At 34.5% G+C, this 18550-nt stretch overlaps 1 protein-coding gene across 5 annotated transcripts in view; it reads left to right on the top strand.

Moving 5' to 3' along the window:
• Window positions 1–18550, top strand: part of LOC120412388 (sodium channel protein 60E) — a 384347-nt gene that overhangs the window by 140934 nt on the left and 224863 nt on the right. For all 5 annotated transcript variants that reach the window (XR_008212573.1, XM_052710780.1, XM_052710783.1 and 2 more), the window contains exon 3: window positions 325–542. Coding sequence is in view for 4 of the 5 variants with exons in the window: in XM_052710780.1 (XP_052566740.1) it covers window positions 325–542 (218 nt within the window). In the remaining variant the exon portion in view is untranslated. The remainder of the gene's footprint in view (window positions 1–324; window positions 543–18550) is intronic.

Consider the following 18550-nt stretch of genomic DNA (forward strand, 5'->3'; position numbering starts at 1 on the left):
ACAAGTGGAAAACAATCCAAGTGGAAAGTGTTTTATGAAGCTTTCAGGGGGTGGAGGTGTCAGCTTCTACGATTGCTCGAAGATTGTTTGGAGAAGAATACGATTCTTGTCCCGAGATAACAGAAATGAATTGAAGGTGTTGGCGACAGTGTCGCTTGGATTATCATTTGCTTTAATTTAATTAAACTTTACGTTCTTTCGTTGAACTTGTTGCAGGTTGATTTTTTTCTTGTTCGAAATTTTAGAATTCAACCCGATCTATTTGACTTAAAAATTTAAACAAGATATTTTTAAACGAGCAAATTTATCTCATTTTTCCGACAGGTACAACCGGGGCAAAGCATCAGGTCGTCGCGTACACGGAGAAGTCGCAGGAAAAGTCCGAGTCGCGCCACATCCAGCTGGTCCGCGAGTATGGCTTCCATCCGCGGTCCAAGGTGCAGGTGGAGGACGGGGCGATGCTGCCGCGGCGGTTTGAGCCGTTCCCGGACGACATGTACGGGCGGCCGCTGGAGGAGATCGACAACTTCATCTATGAAGAGGTATGTTATTGTTTTAATAATTTATCAATTTCTGTTATAACACAAAAATATTAGGGTATATGAAATAGTTCGAACAAATAATTTTCGAACACGAATCTGATTCTTTTTAGCATTATTTACAAAGGCGTCTAACCAAAGCGTACACAAAATTTGCCAACAAGGAATGCTTTTTATGATTTTTTTCCAAATATGGGCTGTTCAGCCTTTTAAAGTGAAAAAATAAGGTGTTTTGTTTCGCCAAAGCTTAAAGAAACTATGTTTTTTTTTATATTCAAAAGAACCCAACATTTCAGAACGAATTTGAATAAAATATTTCAAATGGTATAAAATTACCTTGGGACAGCTATTTCTTTTTAAGCTAAGATAACGTGTCAGAAATTGGTTAAAAAGTGGAGTTTTATCTAGATTTCTAGGGCAAAGAACTATTATTTTGTATTGTTTTCTTTTTCAAAAAAATGTACTGCATATATTCTTGGATTTTTTAATCAAAATAAATTTGAAACTGTAAATATTGTAAATAATTTTATTTAAAGCACCGTCATCAGGGGTGACATTAGGTCTGGAGGGTGAGATTGGGTCATACAAATTTCAGCATTTTTATATTGTCACCCCTGATGACGGTTAAATAGACCAAACAAATGTAAACAACAAATAGGTGATATTTATTGTTCACATGTTAAGCACACTTTTGCCGCAACTTGGAACACATTATTGATTAATTGATTAATTTGATGTTAGAAAAAAAATTGATTGTTTGAAATAACAAATCTTCATTTGTTGACTGAAGCTAGTTTTTTACATATGTTTTGTTTATGTGGTAAAAAGGTAAACGATCTGTCAACGGAAAAGTTATTTTTCATATTTCAAAAGAAAAAAAATATGCATTATGTTTTATCTCATTCGTTTTTTAGTACTTTTGATAAAGCTGTTACAAATTTTATCAAATGTTTTTGTCCCTTGGCTCGGGTCAAGCCAAAGGGAACCAGGGGGAAGGAAAAATTAAAATAAACAAATTTAATTTTAATTTTCAAAATTATTACAAAACGCTCTATACATTATAACAGTTATGCTACCGTCAGTGGGGGTGACATTGGGTCTGGGGGTGAGATTGGGTTAAAGTGATTTTTTACGGATTTTACCATTTCTCAGGTTCTTCTCAATGAAACTGAATTCTGTTAAAAGGGTTGTGCACACAGTAAAAAAATTATGTGTAAAATCGCATGCAAAAGCATGCACATCACCTTTGTGAGCAAAAGCATGTAATATTGTATGAGAAAACGTGTACACAAAAAGCATGTACAAAAGAAAAATAAATAAATATTGCACACCCCAAAAATAACATCAATCTGGTGAGAGTCATATCCAGATTACCAAGTCCGCGCCCCAACCATCTCGGCTATCTCGCCGCTGTGAAATTAGCTGGATCAACACCGATGTAGCTGTACGTTCCCCATACATCGTATACAGTTAATTCAGTTTACGACGTACGGGAAACCTACTGGTACATCGGCGTTGAACACAACATTCACAAGACGGTGAGATAGCCGAGACGGTTGGGGTGCGGACTTGACTCTCACCAGATTGATGTTGTTTTTGGGGTATGCAATATTTATTTGTTTTTCTTTTGTACACGCTTTTTGTGTACACGTTTTCTCATACAATATTACATGCTTTTGCTCACAAAGGTGATGTGCATGCTTTTGCATGCGATTTTACCATCGGATTTTTTGCTGTGTAGGGGACATCTTGAGATGACTTCGCTGAAAAAATTTCGTTCCTAGAACAAATCCTGTTATTTTAGCAGCTGTCTAAAGTTGAGGTACCTTTGGCAAAAAATGACCTCTCAAAAAATCATTTTTCTAATATTTTTGTTGGAATTGCTCGAAAACTACCCAAATGTTTGAAAATCTCCACTTCAAACATTGTAGCATGTCAATACGATTTCCTCGAACAAGAAACACTGTTGGATGACTTATTTTTACCAAATCGTTGTATTTGAGCATCGTTTTAGTTTCATTTGACCCAATGTCACCCCCTCTAAGGGGTGAGATTGGGTCCATTTACAAACTGTTGGCATTTAAGGTAGTGTTCATCAAAATCCACCATAATTTGGGAAAATGTTAGTAAACTATCTAAGAACAAACCTACGTTGAAAGATTTTCTATGTTATTTAAATTGTTTTTGTTAATAAGAAATTACGAGAGGTGTATCGTTTTTTGACCCATAGTCGCCCCCACTGACGGTACTACCGAAAATGTTGAATTCAAAATTCAAATTTATCGAAAAGTCTAAAAGTGCAATTTTTCATTTAAACAACAAAAAACAAACGATATACAATGTATTTTAAATAGTGAATAAATAAATAAATCAATTGTACAAGATTTTTAATTAAAATTTAAATTTTCTAAAATACTTTGTCTGCCCTCTAATTTTTTGAGTCGTTTTTGAAGGAGGGAGGCACAACAACCTGAAATAAAATTTGCAATGGCCTAATTTGCGTACTTTTTAGCATCTATTTCTAACATATTAAATTTCTAAAAGTAATGCTCAAAAAGAACAATTAAATATTAGTTGACCCTTAAAAAATAAAACAAATGGTTTTTAGAATGTGTTCATGGGCCTCAAAAAACTTAGGGGTTTTATCATATTTCATGTATACTAAATCGTGCTTAAGAAAATGAAAAAAAATAACAAACTAAAGTATTCAGCCCTGATAAAATTTCAAGATTGAATTCACAGTTAGAAAAAAAACATGCATATCCATCGGTGAGCTCCTCAAATTAGGTTGACAAATTAGCATTACACATCAAAAGTAATATTACTCATTTTCATTTGGAATTTTGTGCCATGGGAGATTTATTGATTGTAAGGTGTAATCATAACGTTATTTTTTAAGCTTAAATGTTGTTCAAAATAATTTGTTTATTTATTGAAAAGGAGATGGAAGTTGTACCAAGTTTTCAACCTGCGAAAGTAACTGAATTTTTCCCCATATTATTCATATTTTTAAATTAAGTAAGGCTAGTACAAATTTTATTCAAAGTTTTTGTCTTCCTCCCTCCTTCCCCCTTCAAAGTCGGGCCGAAAAATCAGGGGGCAAAAAAAAATCAAAAAAATTAAAATTTTCAATGGAAATTTAAATGCAATCCTTTGAAACCCATTTGAAATGCATCACCCTGCGTTTAGAATCACTTTTCAAATGTTTAGGTTCGTTGAAAAATCTTTTGAATTTTTGAAAGTTTTCGTTTCGAACGTTTTTTTTCGCTAAAGTTTTAGTTTTCGTCAAATATTATTTTTTTTAAAATTAATGATTGCAAAACAACTGAGTGCAAAATGAATTTTTTTTCGTTCAAATGTTGAAACTATGGCTTGTTATTCATTTTTTTCGTCTCCAAAAGTACTTTTCGGAATCGTTCTACCAAAACGCAGTACGAGAAGTTCGAACACAATATTGATTTCCTCTCCTGGTGGTCATTTTAATTGCTATAAAAACCCAACCACATGTCAGTAATTGAGAAAGCGACTGATATGAATCTGAAATTCAATCTTCGAAGCAAAGAAAACCCAGCAATTAGAGCAGCATCACTGCCGCCCACAAGCTCTCATATCAATAACAATTGTAGTTCTGGCAGGAAAACCATCCTAATGGCTTTTACACACTGAAACAGAATTGATTTTGAAGCAAAGCTACTTCCCGATAAAATATAAAGTAGACTTTTTTTACTGTGCCCTCACTACTGTGAGAAAGCATGCGATATTAATGCGGCAGGGGGCAGTTAACCGCCTGGACGAAATAAAAAGAGTGCCGGAAATATGCGCATAATGTCCCCATTTTCGGGACTATGTGTGTGGGACCCGTTAATTATTACTTTGCAACGCTTGGCGATGGGCCAACACGAGGAAATCCGACGGGTTTTATTTTCCTTCTGGGAGGGTGTTTTTTTTTCTTTCAAGGTTGAAGGTCAGCCAATTCCAACCTTTTGGATTATCTCCGCAGAGTGGGGTTGAACTTCCGAAACCAACTGACCTAACCCTATTGTGGAACATAATATTTGCCTGCTTGGCACCATAATGGTGAACAGTATTTAATTAGTGCGACGAAAGTCGTCCCGCTCGAAGATTAATACCAGAAAGATAGTTTTGCTCATAATTAGTTCGAGTGGGAAGACTTTTCCGGTAATCACACATTTTAGCATCCAGCATTTGGAGGTGAAATTTTCCACGAAAGTGTCTCCCTCGATCACCCACGTAACGAGCAAATTGCTTTCGAAATAAAGTTATAATTAATGAATATGGCTTCTAATTAATCACTCTGGGCAACCATGATGCCATTTTCCTAGACACCCACGCAACAAGAAGGGTTCTTAGTAGAAAACACGATCCCGGGTTTGCGTCACACCGTTTGTCGCTGGAACAAACAACAATTTTCCAGAACCAGCAGCATCAGCAAGCCCCGGACTAGTTAGGTACAAGTGCGATGATTTATGATTACACCCCTTCAGGGTTTCATGCTAGTGCGCTCAATTACCGCGAAGCACGTGGGTGAGAAATGAATTTTCAATAAAGTGTTTGTTGGTACACCCACAGAAAAAATATGTATCAAAATCTGTTATAGCAAAATGCTGCAAAAATTGTTACGTTTAGTAACAGATTTTGCAGCAAGCTCGTATAAATCAATAGGAAGATGGCGTTACATCGTACCGCCATCTGGTTTTTCTAAATGGAAAAGTGGAAAAGGGCTGAGTCATCGCCTAAAAATAGACTGCACAGTTTTTAACACTTTTTTACCGTTTTTTTCGATGAAAAATACGTTTTTTTCAGAAACCACCAAATAGGTCGTCAAATTTTATAAAAAAGTCCCTTTGACTCCAAATTTCCAAGCAATCACCATTTCAGGCTGCAAATTATTGAAATCACGTCTTTTTTCATCTCACCTATCAAAAGCAGTCTATGAAGCAAAGTAGAGCAACTCTCTACAAAATCGGCCGATTTCGACCATTTTAATTTTTTGTATTTTTTGATTTGGCTCAAACTTTATGAGGGCCTTCCCTATGACCAAATAAGCTATTTTGTGTCATTGGTTCACCCATACAAGTCTCCATACAATTTTGGCTGCTGTCCATACAAAAATGGTATGTAAATATTCAAACAGCTGTAACTTTTGACTCAATTTTCTGATCAATTTGGTGTCTTCGGCAAAGTTGTAGGTATTGTTGAGGACTATTTTTTCACAAGATTCAATTTCCCAAAATACGTATTTTTAGATTTTCGAGATTTTTCGATATGGGGACAAAAACCCGCAACTTATGAGCCATAGAGAAACATGGTCAAAAAATCTGCCGCCGAGTTATGAATTTTTGAAAAAATTGTGATTTTTGGAAAAAAAACTAAATTTTATGCAAAAACATATTGAAGTAATTTTTTAATGTAAAGTTGAATTTTCATTCGAAAAGTACTTTACAAACTTTTTGATAAAAGGCTCTGTTTTCAAGATATAGCCACCAAAAGTTTGATTTAAGCGAAATATTTGCAGTTTTTCGATTTTTAAAATAGTGTCCATGACTGACCATTTTTAAAAATATTTGTTTTGAAAAGTTCAGAAAATTTGCTATAAAATTTTCTAAGAGACATTGAAGATTGGACCTCTGGTTGCTGAGATACAGCTGCTTAAACAAAAAGAAACACGAAAATTGAAGTTTTCTAAGTCTCACCCAAACAGCCCACCATTTTCTAATGTCGATATCTCTGCAACTAATGGTCCGATTTTCAATGTTAATACATGAAACATTCGTGAAATTTACTGATCTTTTCGAAAAAAGTATGTTGAAAACTTTTGAATCAAGACTAACTTTTTAAAAGGGCCAAACATTGAATGGTACGCCCATTTAAAATGTTAGTCTTGATTTAATTTTTTCATAATTTTTTTTTCGAAAAGGTCCGAAAATTTCACGAATGTTTCATGTTTTAACATTGAAAATCGGATCATTAGTTGCTGAGATATCGACATTAGAAAATGGTGGGCTGTTTGGGTGAGACTTAGAAAACTTAAATTTTCGTGTTTCTTTTTGTTTAAGCCGCTGTATCTCAGCAACCAGAGGTTCAATCTTCAAAGTCTTTTAGACAATTTTATAGCAAATTTTCTGAACTTTAAAAAAAACATTTTTAGAAATGGTCAGTCATGGTCACTAAATCGAAAAACTGCAAATATATCGCTAAAATCAACTTTCCGTGGCTTTATCTTGAAAACAGAGCCTTTTATCAAAAAATCTGTAAAGTACTTTTCGATTGGAAATTCAATTTTAAATTTAAAAATTACTTAAAATTTGTTTTTGCATGAAATTTAGATTTTTCCAAAAATCACTATTTTTTCAAAAAATCATAACTCGGTGGCAGATTTTTTGACCATGTTTCTCTATGGCTCAAAAGTTGCTGGTTTTGTCCCCTAAAACATATAAAAAAATCTCGAAAATCAAAAAATACATATTTTGGGAAATTGAGTTTTTGTAAAAAAAATGTTAATTAAAAAATCGGCAATTTTTTTTCTTCTGTGTACCTATTTTTTTCTCAATAGTCCTAAACAATACCCACAACTTTGCCCAAGACAATTTTTGCAATTAATTGATCAGAAAATTCGTTCAAAAGTTACAGATATTCGAATATTTACGTACCATTTTTGTATGGACAGCTGCCAAAATTGTATGGAGACTTGTATGGGTGAACCAATGACACAAAATAGCTTCTTTGGTCATAGGGAAGGCCCCCACAAAGTTTGGTCATAGGGAAGGCCCCCACAAAGTTTGAGCCAAATAAAAAAAAATACGAATAAAATCCATTTCCGGTTTTGGTAGAGAATTGCTCAGTACTGGATGTTATAGGTTCTTTTGAAAGAGCACACGATTTTGAAACAAAAATTACGGTTGAGTAACGGAAAGTTGCAGAGTTTTTTAAACTTTTTAGGTGTTTTTTTTTTCTCGATGAAAATTACGATTTTTCAGAATTCTGAGTACGCCAGACAGAAAAAAAGTTGAATTTTGGAATGTTGAAAATTTGGTAGGTTGAATATTACCTCTGTTTTTGAGTAACATTACATAAAATATGTGTAAATATGTGAACCTGATGAATATTCATCAAAAACTGATGAAAATTCTTCATTTTCTGGGGTAAAATTAATCTTTTTTTTTTTTTGACACAAAATCTGTCACAATTTCCTAATGAATATTACCATTTATTTTGTGCACCAAATCAGGCGTCCAATTTGGCATAAAAGTCCCTTTGACACCAAATTTCCAAAACCTCACCATTTCAGGCTGCAAATTATTGAAATCACGTCTTTTTTCGAATGTTCAAAAATTGAAGTGATCGTACCGCCCTTCCGTCACGATATATCAAAAATGGAGCTCGGATTCGTGATCAGGGACAAAAGGTTCAAATTAGGACAAAGTTTCACGCAAATCGAAGGGGGGGGTCGGGGCAACTTTTTCCGATTTCATTTGAGTTGGCGGAGAATTGCCCCTTGATGAAATAAGAATCATAGTAAATTGTCAAATTTTACCTTTTTATCATTTTTTATTTGAAAGTTTGCATTTGTTTTTTGCACTTGTTTATGCAAAAAAATCCAGTCATTTCTGCCTTCTTTTAGACCTATCATCACCCAACTGGTAAGGGTAAATTCAAACATTACGTAACATATTAACGGAGAGAGGTAGTACACGATAGTGTAAATATTAGGGTTATGTTACTTTAAGGAGGAGTCGGCTGTCTGAAATATTCAATTTTGTGTAACGTAATTTTTAACCCAACCCCAAGTCCAAGCTTTCCAACCCCATTCGCGTAGGCCACTTTTTCCCATAATTATTCGCTTTTTTCCATTCCGGGCACGATTCTAATTTTTCCGTTCCATATTTTCACCACCTCACCGTCCACTCTCCAAACCGTCATTGTTTGCAGACACTTTGTTCGGAAAGCTTCTCGCGCAAATAACAACAACAATAACAGCAGCAACAACAAAAATGCAACAGCTGGCCATTGTACTACTCTTTGAAGAGGGGGAGCGAGGATGGGAGAGTTTCCCCCATTGACATCCCCTCCCCCCTTACCCGTGCATGATACTTTCAACAGACAACTCTGCCACCCGCGATGAGCAGCCCCCAACTTCTCTGGATGAGTAGGAGCTTTTGTTCGTTTTTTGAACCGTTGCATGGAATTAGTTTTACTTTTTTGGAAGTACCCTATTTTAATATTATGTAGAAAAAAATCGATCGATCGAATTTTTTTTGCAACTTAGTTTTTCAATGTTGAATTCATGTCAAACTTAATATACAATTTTTAGAACATATTTTAACGTCAAAAGCACCCATCAAACACGGTGTGAACCCATTTTGTAGCAAACCACGGCGTGCAAACTTGGGATGTGCACACTTTTCCGCTCTTTTTGTTGGTACCTAACGCAGAAATGAAGGTCGCTCTATTCATGTTTGAACCCCCAACCCATTTCTGTCCCGCTTCCCGCAAACAACACAATGTGGCACAGACCGACCGCCATCATCCTGCCACCCACGCACTGGCCGGAATTCCGCGAAGCCAGGCACACCACGACAGACAGACAAAACAAATAATAATATCGCATATTTATGAGCGAAATTAAACTCCAGCTTGGGTCAGTTTGTTTTAGTGTTTTTATGGGTGGAGAAATAGTTTTAGTGTGGTGGTGCACTGTAAAAAAGGGATTGTGAAATCTTAGTTCAGAGCTAATATACTTAAATTTTAAAAACAAATTACATCTATGCTATGTTACTTCGTCAAGCAATATTAAAATTTAAATACTATTTAATGTATGCATAAAATTGTGCAAAATACAATTTTTGACTTTTGCTTATGTATAAGACTACCAAAACTTGCATTTTTTAGCTTTTGCACAAAATGGTCACAAATGTATTGCACATGTTATGGTTATAAAATAAAATAAAACAAACTACATGAATATATTTAGATGTTTACCATCGTTTGAAAAGTGAGACTTGATATCGAAAGATTGAAAAAATATCGGAAAAATAATAAAAATCTGACGGTTGAAAGAATTGGTATTGACACTCAGAAAACCTGGTTCAATATTTTTCATTTGTTTTTTTTTATCATGGGCTGTATCTAGAGCGTCCAATTTCCCGTCCCGGGAATTCCCGGGATTTCCCGAAAAAAAATATTTCCCGTTTCCCGGGAAATTTCTAAATTTCCCGGGAATTCCCAAAATTCAAGCGGAAGTAGGTATACATTTTTTTAACTATTTGGTACATTTCTTTTAACTTACAAAAAAAATAATGAAATAACTATTTTTTTTTAAATTAAATTAAATTTACTGTTCTAATTGAATTTATCAATTTGTTCTAAAATTTCAGGTCAAGATTTATTTAAGATGATATTAAATTCTGAAGCATTCACAACTAGGAATAGATCTTGTTTATTTGTTTGACAACAAAAAATACGATATTATGAAATGAAAGTAAACTATTAAAATTTTGAGTAGGGTTTTAAAATTCTTGTTCCCGAAAAATAATAATTAGGTAACTCTTCCCACCAAAAACAAAATTATTTTTTTTACGTTTTGTTTACCATGACCAAATTGGAAGAAAATTGAATTGGTATCATTAAATGTCTCTAAGAGGATTTTTGCTAGAAGAATTAGGTTAATTTGTTTAAAAGTGTTCGAGAAATTACAGTCAAAAGTTAAAAATTTATAGAGCACTAGAGCTACCAAGGGCGTAAGGTTTAAATCTGAAACTACTGAACAAATTTTTTCTATGAAAATTCTTTTAACATATTTCTAATACTCTCTCCAAATATTTGAAAATTTTGAGTTGTGATTTAATAAAAATGATATTTCAAGTGAATAGCAGATTTTTAAAGTAAGTTCAATGCTTATCTATTTATTCATGATATTAAAACAGTAAGATTTGTTCTGGAAAAAATAATTGCCATGAACTAAACTAAATTATCAATTTTATTCTTTATCATATATCTAAATCTAATCTAATCTAATCAAACCCTAGCGCAGCCAATCTTTCGAAGGGATCCTGGAGAGTGCCTTAGGTTAGATGACGCCTAGCCTCTTCTTGTCATTTATTAACATTTGTAGTGCACCATTGCATTAGAATGCATTGAAACATCACAAAACGTTAAACCGGCCAGGCCTACTGCGTAAAGTTTACCGTAGAGATGATTTGTGAATTGGATTGAGTTTGAGCACAGGGTGTGTGTTCAAACCACAATACAGTTCTGAATCTACAGGGGAGGAAGAAGCGTGGGGACACACCACCATACGCTCCGAGTTTTGGTTTTAGGTTATTATTCGTTGGGAGCACCATGCTAAGAAGTTTTGGTGCTCCGGGACCCTCAAGGAAGGGACATTGTATTTCCACAAATGCCCAGGACACTATTTGCCGTGGTTATAGCGCCACAACTCGCTCACTGTTGATGAGATAATAGAAGTTATTAGTATATGATTTTCAATTTACAATAATTTTTTTTTTTAAACGTTAATCCTTTGAAGCCATCATGCTGGAAAAGTGTCCGTGTTCCATGTGCTGTTTTGGAACTCACTGGGATGGGACATCGTATTTCCACAGATGCCCAGGCCATTACATGCCGTGGTTATAGCGCCACAACTCGCTCTTATCAATTTTATTCTTTATCATATTCTCTCAAACTGGTCACAGAGACGGATTCAAAATCAATTTTATCGTTTTGGAGCATGGATTCTTTTTACTCACTTATCAAACACTTTGATTAACAAAATTATACCTGGCTGCTTCTTATTAATACAAAATACTTATCATAATTTTTTTTTATATTTTGGACGAATTTACAGCGAATTTATAAATTTTCTTGAAGTTTTATGTTTTTTTACTAGCAGCCAAGGCATTGAACCACCTAACAATTATTTGACCATTATAGTTGCTATTTTATACTATTTTGTTGCAAAATACTAACCAAAGCCAGAATCAGAACAATTTTCAATTAATTTTAAATTTCTCGGGAATTCCCGGGAAATTTGTTGAAAATTTCCCGTTTCCCGGGAATTTTGTAACCCCGGGAAATAAGACGCTCCAGCTGTATCTCAGCAATTATAAGTCCAATCTTCTATGTCTTTTGAGTAAATTTAGAGGAAATTTTACGAATTCTTAAAAAAAGTAGTCAATATGATACGATTTCGCATTTTTTTCGCGATTTTAAAATTTAAATTTTTGGATCTGCTTTATTTGTATTTTTTTTTCTTTGCATCATTATATTTTCCTACAAGTCTCCGTACAATTTTGCAAGCTTGTCATTCAAATTGGGAATTGTATGATCGATTTGATGTCTTCGGCAAAGTTGTATGTTATGCTTTCCAAAAAAAGTGGGTACAAGGAAAAAACTATTTTTTGTATTTAAAATTTCTAGACTAAATGTTAAATAAAAAAATCGAGGACAAAAAACACATCTTTTGGACCACATTGCGTGATTGGGTGAAATCAACTTTAAGAGACATGATTTTTTTTTTAAATGGGGTTTCATGGAAAATTTTATGAACAAATACATTTTGAAAAATTGCTCATTTGAGACACCATTGTGTTTGCAATGTTTGAGCCAAATTAAAAATTCAACTACCCATCAACTACCGATACTATTCTTAAGTAACAAAAATGATTTACAGGTTAGGGTGCCCAGAAAAAAATGACCCCCTGTTCCACAAGCGAACATCTGTTTTTTTTTTTTGGGTTTTGCCATTACACCATTACCATTACAGAGAAAGAGTGCGGACAATTTTTTCTATATCGGCTATATTTTAAGCCTCAGCCAATTTTTGAGCATTGACTAGAGCCTAAAGTTGGTGCAAAAATAATTTTCAAACAAAAATAACTTTTTTAAATCGCTAATAACTTTTCAGGATCGAGTTTCACAGCTTTGGTATTTTCAATAAAATCTCACTTTTGATAGCATTTTGGTACCTTGCCGACAAAATCGTTAGAATTTTTTTTTCAAACATTTTTTCGATTTTTCCCATACAAATTTCACAGAAAATAACTTTAAAAAAGAAACGTAACGTAACGGCAGAATGTGCCAACAATATTCAGCTTGTAGGGCGAGGTTTTGAAAATAGTTCCATTTCCAAATTCTATGTCATTGAAGCAAGAATTGCAGCTGTTCAAAAATACACAGTCAAATTACTTCCAGTTCATCATCACCTTCAAATCCATCAAATGTGAGTTGATTTCCTAAAGCCAAGTGGACCGAACAAAAACAAAAATAATTCAGCTGCCAACTGGACGGCACCGTGCAGTAGCGCACCACGTCCAGTCCTGCCTGCAGGAATAAATCTTCCCCATGGATGATTGGGATGTTGTTGTTTCTGCCTTTTCGAGCGCCAGGATCCCTGTCGACAGAGCATGAAGTATTTCCTCGCCGTTACAGCATTACATACCGGGGCCAGAACCCGATGTTGTTTGTTCCAACATTACGCCCCCCTCTCTCAACAAAAAACAGCAAAGGTACGTTTGTTTTTGCTGCACTATTTTTGGAAGCTTCGTTATTTCTGCGAACGCGTCGGGCGTGGGCGTCTACCATCTCTACAGAGTGCAGTGCAGCAATGCGAAGTTAGTATCTGATGCGCTGTGAAATTGCGCCAAAAACCTTCAGAATGCGGACAAGAACGTGGCCAAGGGCGTCCCTCCAAAACTTGGAGGGGGAGGGGGTGTTGTAATGTGCACCACCAGAATGGTATGAAATGAATGCAGTTTTGTAAAGTGGTTTCTCGGTTTGAGGTACCGTGTGGAAACGGAATGGATTCGCCACCGTTGTTAGTCGTTGAAGAAGCCGCTGCTCCTTGGCTAAGAATAATGAGTGTTGCACGGTTGAAGTTGCACACATTGTGTCTCGTTGGAATGCAAACAAGTTGCCAGACGGACAGACGTTGTTGGCGAAAACACGAGACTGAGAAATATGTTAAATTATGAAGAATTTTGAACTTGGTAAGAGGTGGTAACTACATTGCTAAGATTGATGTCATCTTTTGAAGTATTTTTTGAACTGATTCAAACAGCAAGCAAACAGATCAAAATTATGGTTGTAAACATACACAGATCGATCAAATTAACTGTTGACAAACAAACCGAAACAAACTGTCATCACTCGTGTAACCAAATTGACTCGGAGCTAAAATGTGCCCACATTCTAGAAGGTGTCACCTCTCAAACAGCCAGAAACACTCGAGCAAGTGACGTCAATGGTGTCAACACCCAGAACCTTAGGATTGTTTGTCTCTGGCAAACACTATTTTTATCTCACCTCCCCTCAGGGGCAGTCCAAAACAACATTGTGCTGCTGCTGCAGCTGTTGTCATCATCAGCATCCTGCTCCTTCCTTGTTGAGCTTCTTGAAGCTTCTCCTCCACTGCTTGGTGTGTATTTGTTTTTCATCATCGTTGCAAATTCTGGTTCCTCCTTACGGCGACTTGTTGGCCGACTTCCACCTTCCTACACCCCCCGAAAGCTTTTCCCGCGAGGGGTGGTGTGCTGGTGTACTCTTGAAGCTTCGTTTTTCCTCGAGATTCATTAAAGATGTTTTCTGCTCGAGGTGCAATTAAGGAGCTGCAAAATAACTTTATGTATGCATCACACTTGATGTGTAACAAAGTCGTCCCAATTATTAATACATATGTTCTTGAGAACTGATGATTGCTAGACAGTTTTAGATCAATTGAACATGAAGCACTAAGCGGCTCCAGCAAAATGTACTGGGAACTCATTTCGATGGAGAAGCATGGTTCTTTGAGCTCGGTTGACATAGAGCAATTCCAGCTCAAATCAGGAATTTTTCTGGTACTTTTGTACTCAACCCTCTCCGATTTCAATGAAACTTTGTAGACATGTAATCCTAGGCCTATATAAGCCATTTTTTGTGTATGGATCCAATAGTACTCGAAAATAACATTTGAGAAGGGCGTAAGGTTTTTAAATATTTTTGTATTTTGTTATTTAAAAATTACTGTATCTCGAAGCCGTTGCATCGTATCAAAAAGTGGTCAAAGACAAACTTGTAGGAAATTGGACGGGCTTTCTAAAAAAATACACTGAAACAAAAATACACGCCACTTCTATGAGATTTTTTGATTTTTATGTTTAAAAGTTAAATTTCAAGCTGATGTCACGATTATTTTTCGCTCAAAATTTTTGAGGAAATAGTCTAAAATGTTACAAAAAGACTCACGAAAAATGCAGGATGGTATGTCTCTCGTAAAAAAATACAAAAATCATTTACTAAAACTGTTCTTTTGAAAAGTGGTCTAAACGTCAAAATTTTCAATCCTTGGGAAGATACAGCGGTTTTAAAAATAAAAATAATGAAAAACTGTTTTTTTGGTGGTTTTTGGCAATTTCTATATGACAGACTTGGTTTTTTAGTTTCGTAAATATTTATAACGGAAAGCTCGTCCAATTTCCCATAAGTTTGCCTTTTACCGCTCAATTTGCTAGCCACAAATCGTAATCGTAATCAGCACTCTAAATTGGCAATTTTCAACAAAACTGTTAAGCAAATGTTTAAGTTTTTTTAAGATCGCTTTTTCTTTGGACTTTTTTATTCGCTCAAATATTGCTTTAACTTAAAAGACTTTGAGCCGGGACCGTGGTGTAGGGGTAAGCGTGATTGCCTCTCAACCAGTCGGCCTGGGTTCGATCCCAGACGGTCCCGGTGGCATTTTTCGAGACGAGATTTGTCTGATCACGCCTTCCGTCGGACGGGAAGTAAATGTTGGCCCCGGACTAACCTAAAAATAAAGGTTAGGTCATTAGCTCAGTCCAGGTGTAGGAGTCGTCTCCCTGGGTCCTGCCTCGGTGGAGTCGCTGGTAGGCAGTTGGACTAATAATCCAAAGGTCATCAGTTCGAATCCCGGGGTGGATGGAAGCTAAGGTGTAGAAAGAGGTTTGCAATTGCCTCAACAATCAAGCCTTCGAACACCTAGTTTCGAGTAGGAATCTCGCAATCGAGAACGCCAAGGCAATGCTGTAGAGCGAATAATTTGATTTTTTTTAAAAGACTTTCGATAATAAAATAAGTAAAAAATCTAATTTCAAATTTAGAAAACTCAACAATCAGACAGTGATAAAATATTTAGACATGTAAATGGGACCAACTTTAAACTATTTGAAAAAAATCATTATCATTAGGTAAACAATGAAAAAAACTTGTTAAATCTTTTAATAAAATAACTAAGGCCGTTACAAATATTTTTTGAAGTTTATGTCCCTCGACTCTGAACAAAGGTGAGGGACGGGGCAAAAAAATAAAAAGCATAAAAAATGAAATTACGAGCCATGGTTTCAGCATTAGTGTTTTAAAATGCATTATACACCTGTCCAGTTGTTTTGCCAACATATTCAAAACATTTTTAAACAAGCCCAAACAAAAATATGATTATCAATGCACAAAAAATCATTTTAGATTGTTCTCAGTTGATTAGACTTCTATTTTAACCCTCTACTGCCCAAATTTTTTTTTCGAAATTTTTTATTTTTCCCGTGTTCAGGAGGTCATTTTGAGCAACTTTTGTTCTACGAAAAACTTTACTTCTCTTGTTCTATGTTTTTCTTGTTTCATTTTTAGTATTTTAATTTGCATTTATCTTGTTTAGTTTATGTTTGTTCTTGGTAGTATTTGGCCTATTCTACCACCTCCTATCATTACATTTTGCCTATCTAATTTTTTCATGTTTTTACAGTCACTTTTTCAACTTTTTGCTTGTTTTTCACATTTTCTGCTATAAAATGGCACCATTATCATTTAAATTGTAGAAAAATGCGTAGAGGCATAGTCTGGGACACTACAAAAATTACTGCATACTTCTTTTTACTTAAAATATAGAAAATGTTAGTAAAAAACACAGCCAAAGTTGACCCCTAAAAAAATGACATTTTTTAAAACATTGGCAAAGTCACATAAAACAAGTAAAACTTCCAACCCATAAATTTTCTAAAATTTTAAGAGTTCTTCTATCCAATGCTTTTTAAAGATCAAAAATTGGTTGAAAAATTGATTTTTGGCGATTTTTTGAATCGAAGCCCGTCTAAAGGCGGGGTTGGGTTGTAGAGGGTTAATGTAAATTTTGATGTTTTTTGGAAAAATATTTTTTGCCCCCTGATTTTTCAGACCAATTTTGAAGGGGGGGGGGGACATAAACTTTGAAAAATATTTGCAATGGCCTAAATTATAAAAACAAAAACACAAAAATAATTAAACTATGAAAACCTAGAGCTAAAACGAACATTTTGAATTTGCAAAGATGACGAACGTTTTGCAAACATTTAACTATCAATTTATATAAGTTTTAATTTCGACCACAAATAGATTAAAAAACATACATGTTGACAATTAATTTTAAAATATCTTCCTTTTAATGTTTTTCGTCTCTTTCTTTTCAATCCAAGCATCCCTTTTAAATAGATTTATTATGGCCAAACTAAAAGTATATCAATTTGATAAACAAAAAATGTCAAATAACAAATTTTGTGTACAAAAACCCATTCAATTAAATTGTTACGTGTCTAAATTACTCTTTCAAAACAACCAAATGCCACGACTCCAAAATTGCATTTATTTTTCAACTGAAACAAATCCAAAGTTGAGAATTTTCAAAAACCACATTTTTGCGCAATGCCTTTTTTGTGTAAAAAAAAGCCGGTTTACCCGGGCAGACGGTAATAACAAAATTCATGCCATTTCAATAACGAATACGGTTAAAATAACAGAAAGTGTTATAGAATCTTCTTAAAAAATCCATTTTTGCGTAAGGGTTTATTAACAGTTTATGTTATCATAACAAAATTTGTTATTGGTCTGATATTGGTTGAAAGCCAAAACAACTTTTTTTTTTTAATCTTTTTTGTTATGGAGGAATACATCCAACTGTTATTGGGATGATCGGATTAGTTGTTAAAATACCGTCAGTGGGGGTGACTATGGGCCATAAAACGATACACCTCTCGTATTTTCTTAATAACAAAAACAATTTAAATAACTTCGAAAATCTTTGAACGTAGATTTGTTCTTAGATAGTTTACTAACATTTTCTCAAAATATGGTGGATTTTGATGAACACTACCTTAAATGCCAATAGTTTGAAAATTGACCCAATCTCATCCCTTAGAGGGGGTGACATTGGGTCAAATGAAACTAAAATGATGCTCAAATACAACGATATGGTAAAAACAAGTCATCCAACAGTGTTTCTTGTTCGAGGGAATCGTATTGACATGCTACAATGTTTGAAGTAGATATTTTCAAACATTTGGTTATTTTTCGAGCGATTCCAACAAAAATATTAGAAAAATGATTTTTCGAGAGGTAATTTTTGACCAAAAAATTACCTCAACCTTAGACAGCTGCCAAAATAACAGGTTTTGTTCTAGGAACGAGATTTTTTCAGCGAAGTCATCTTAAGATGTCCCCTACACAACCCTTTTAACAGAATTTAGTTTCATTGAGAAGAAATGGTAAAATCCGTAAAAAATCAATTTGACCCAATCTCACCCCCAAGACCCAATGTCACCCTCACTGATGGTAACAATAAAAAATAACAAAGATATGTTCGAAGAATAACTAAAAATGTTATTTGTCTGTTATTACAATAACAATCCAATAACAAAAAAAAACATTGCAATGAATAACAAATCTTGTTATAAATAACATAAAATGTTATCGGCCTAGTATTTTCAAATATAAAAAAAAATATTCCGAAGTTATTTCCGTCTGCTCGGGTACAAAGAAAGGGATAAATTTCTTCCGAGATTAACTTTTTTAGAAGTCCTAAGCAATACATAAAACTTTGCTCAAGACATCATATCGAAAAAAAATATCAGAAAATTCGTTCTTAAATTTTTTTGTAAATTTTGATAGCCTTGTTGTATGGACAGCTGCCGAAATTGTATGGAGATTTACTGTAGTGCAGTTTATTTCTATACTTTCAAAATTTGTTCCCAAAA

This window comes from Culex pipiens, chromosome 3 (genome assembly GCF_016801865.2).
Source record: "Culex pipiens pallens isolate TS chromosome 3, TS_CPP_V2, whole genome shotgun sequence".
Classification (NCBI taxonomy): domain Eukaryota; kingdom Metazoa; phylum Arthropoda; class Insecta; order Diptera; family Culicidae; genus Culex; species Culex pipiens.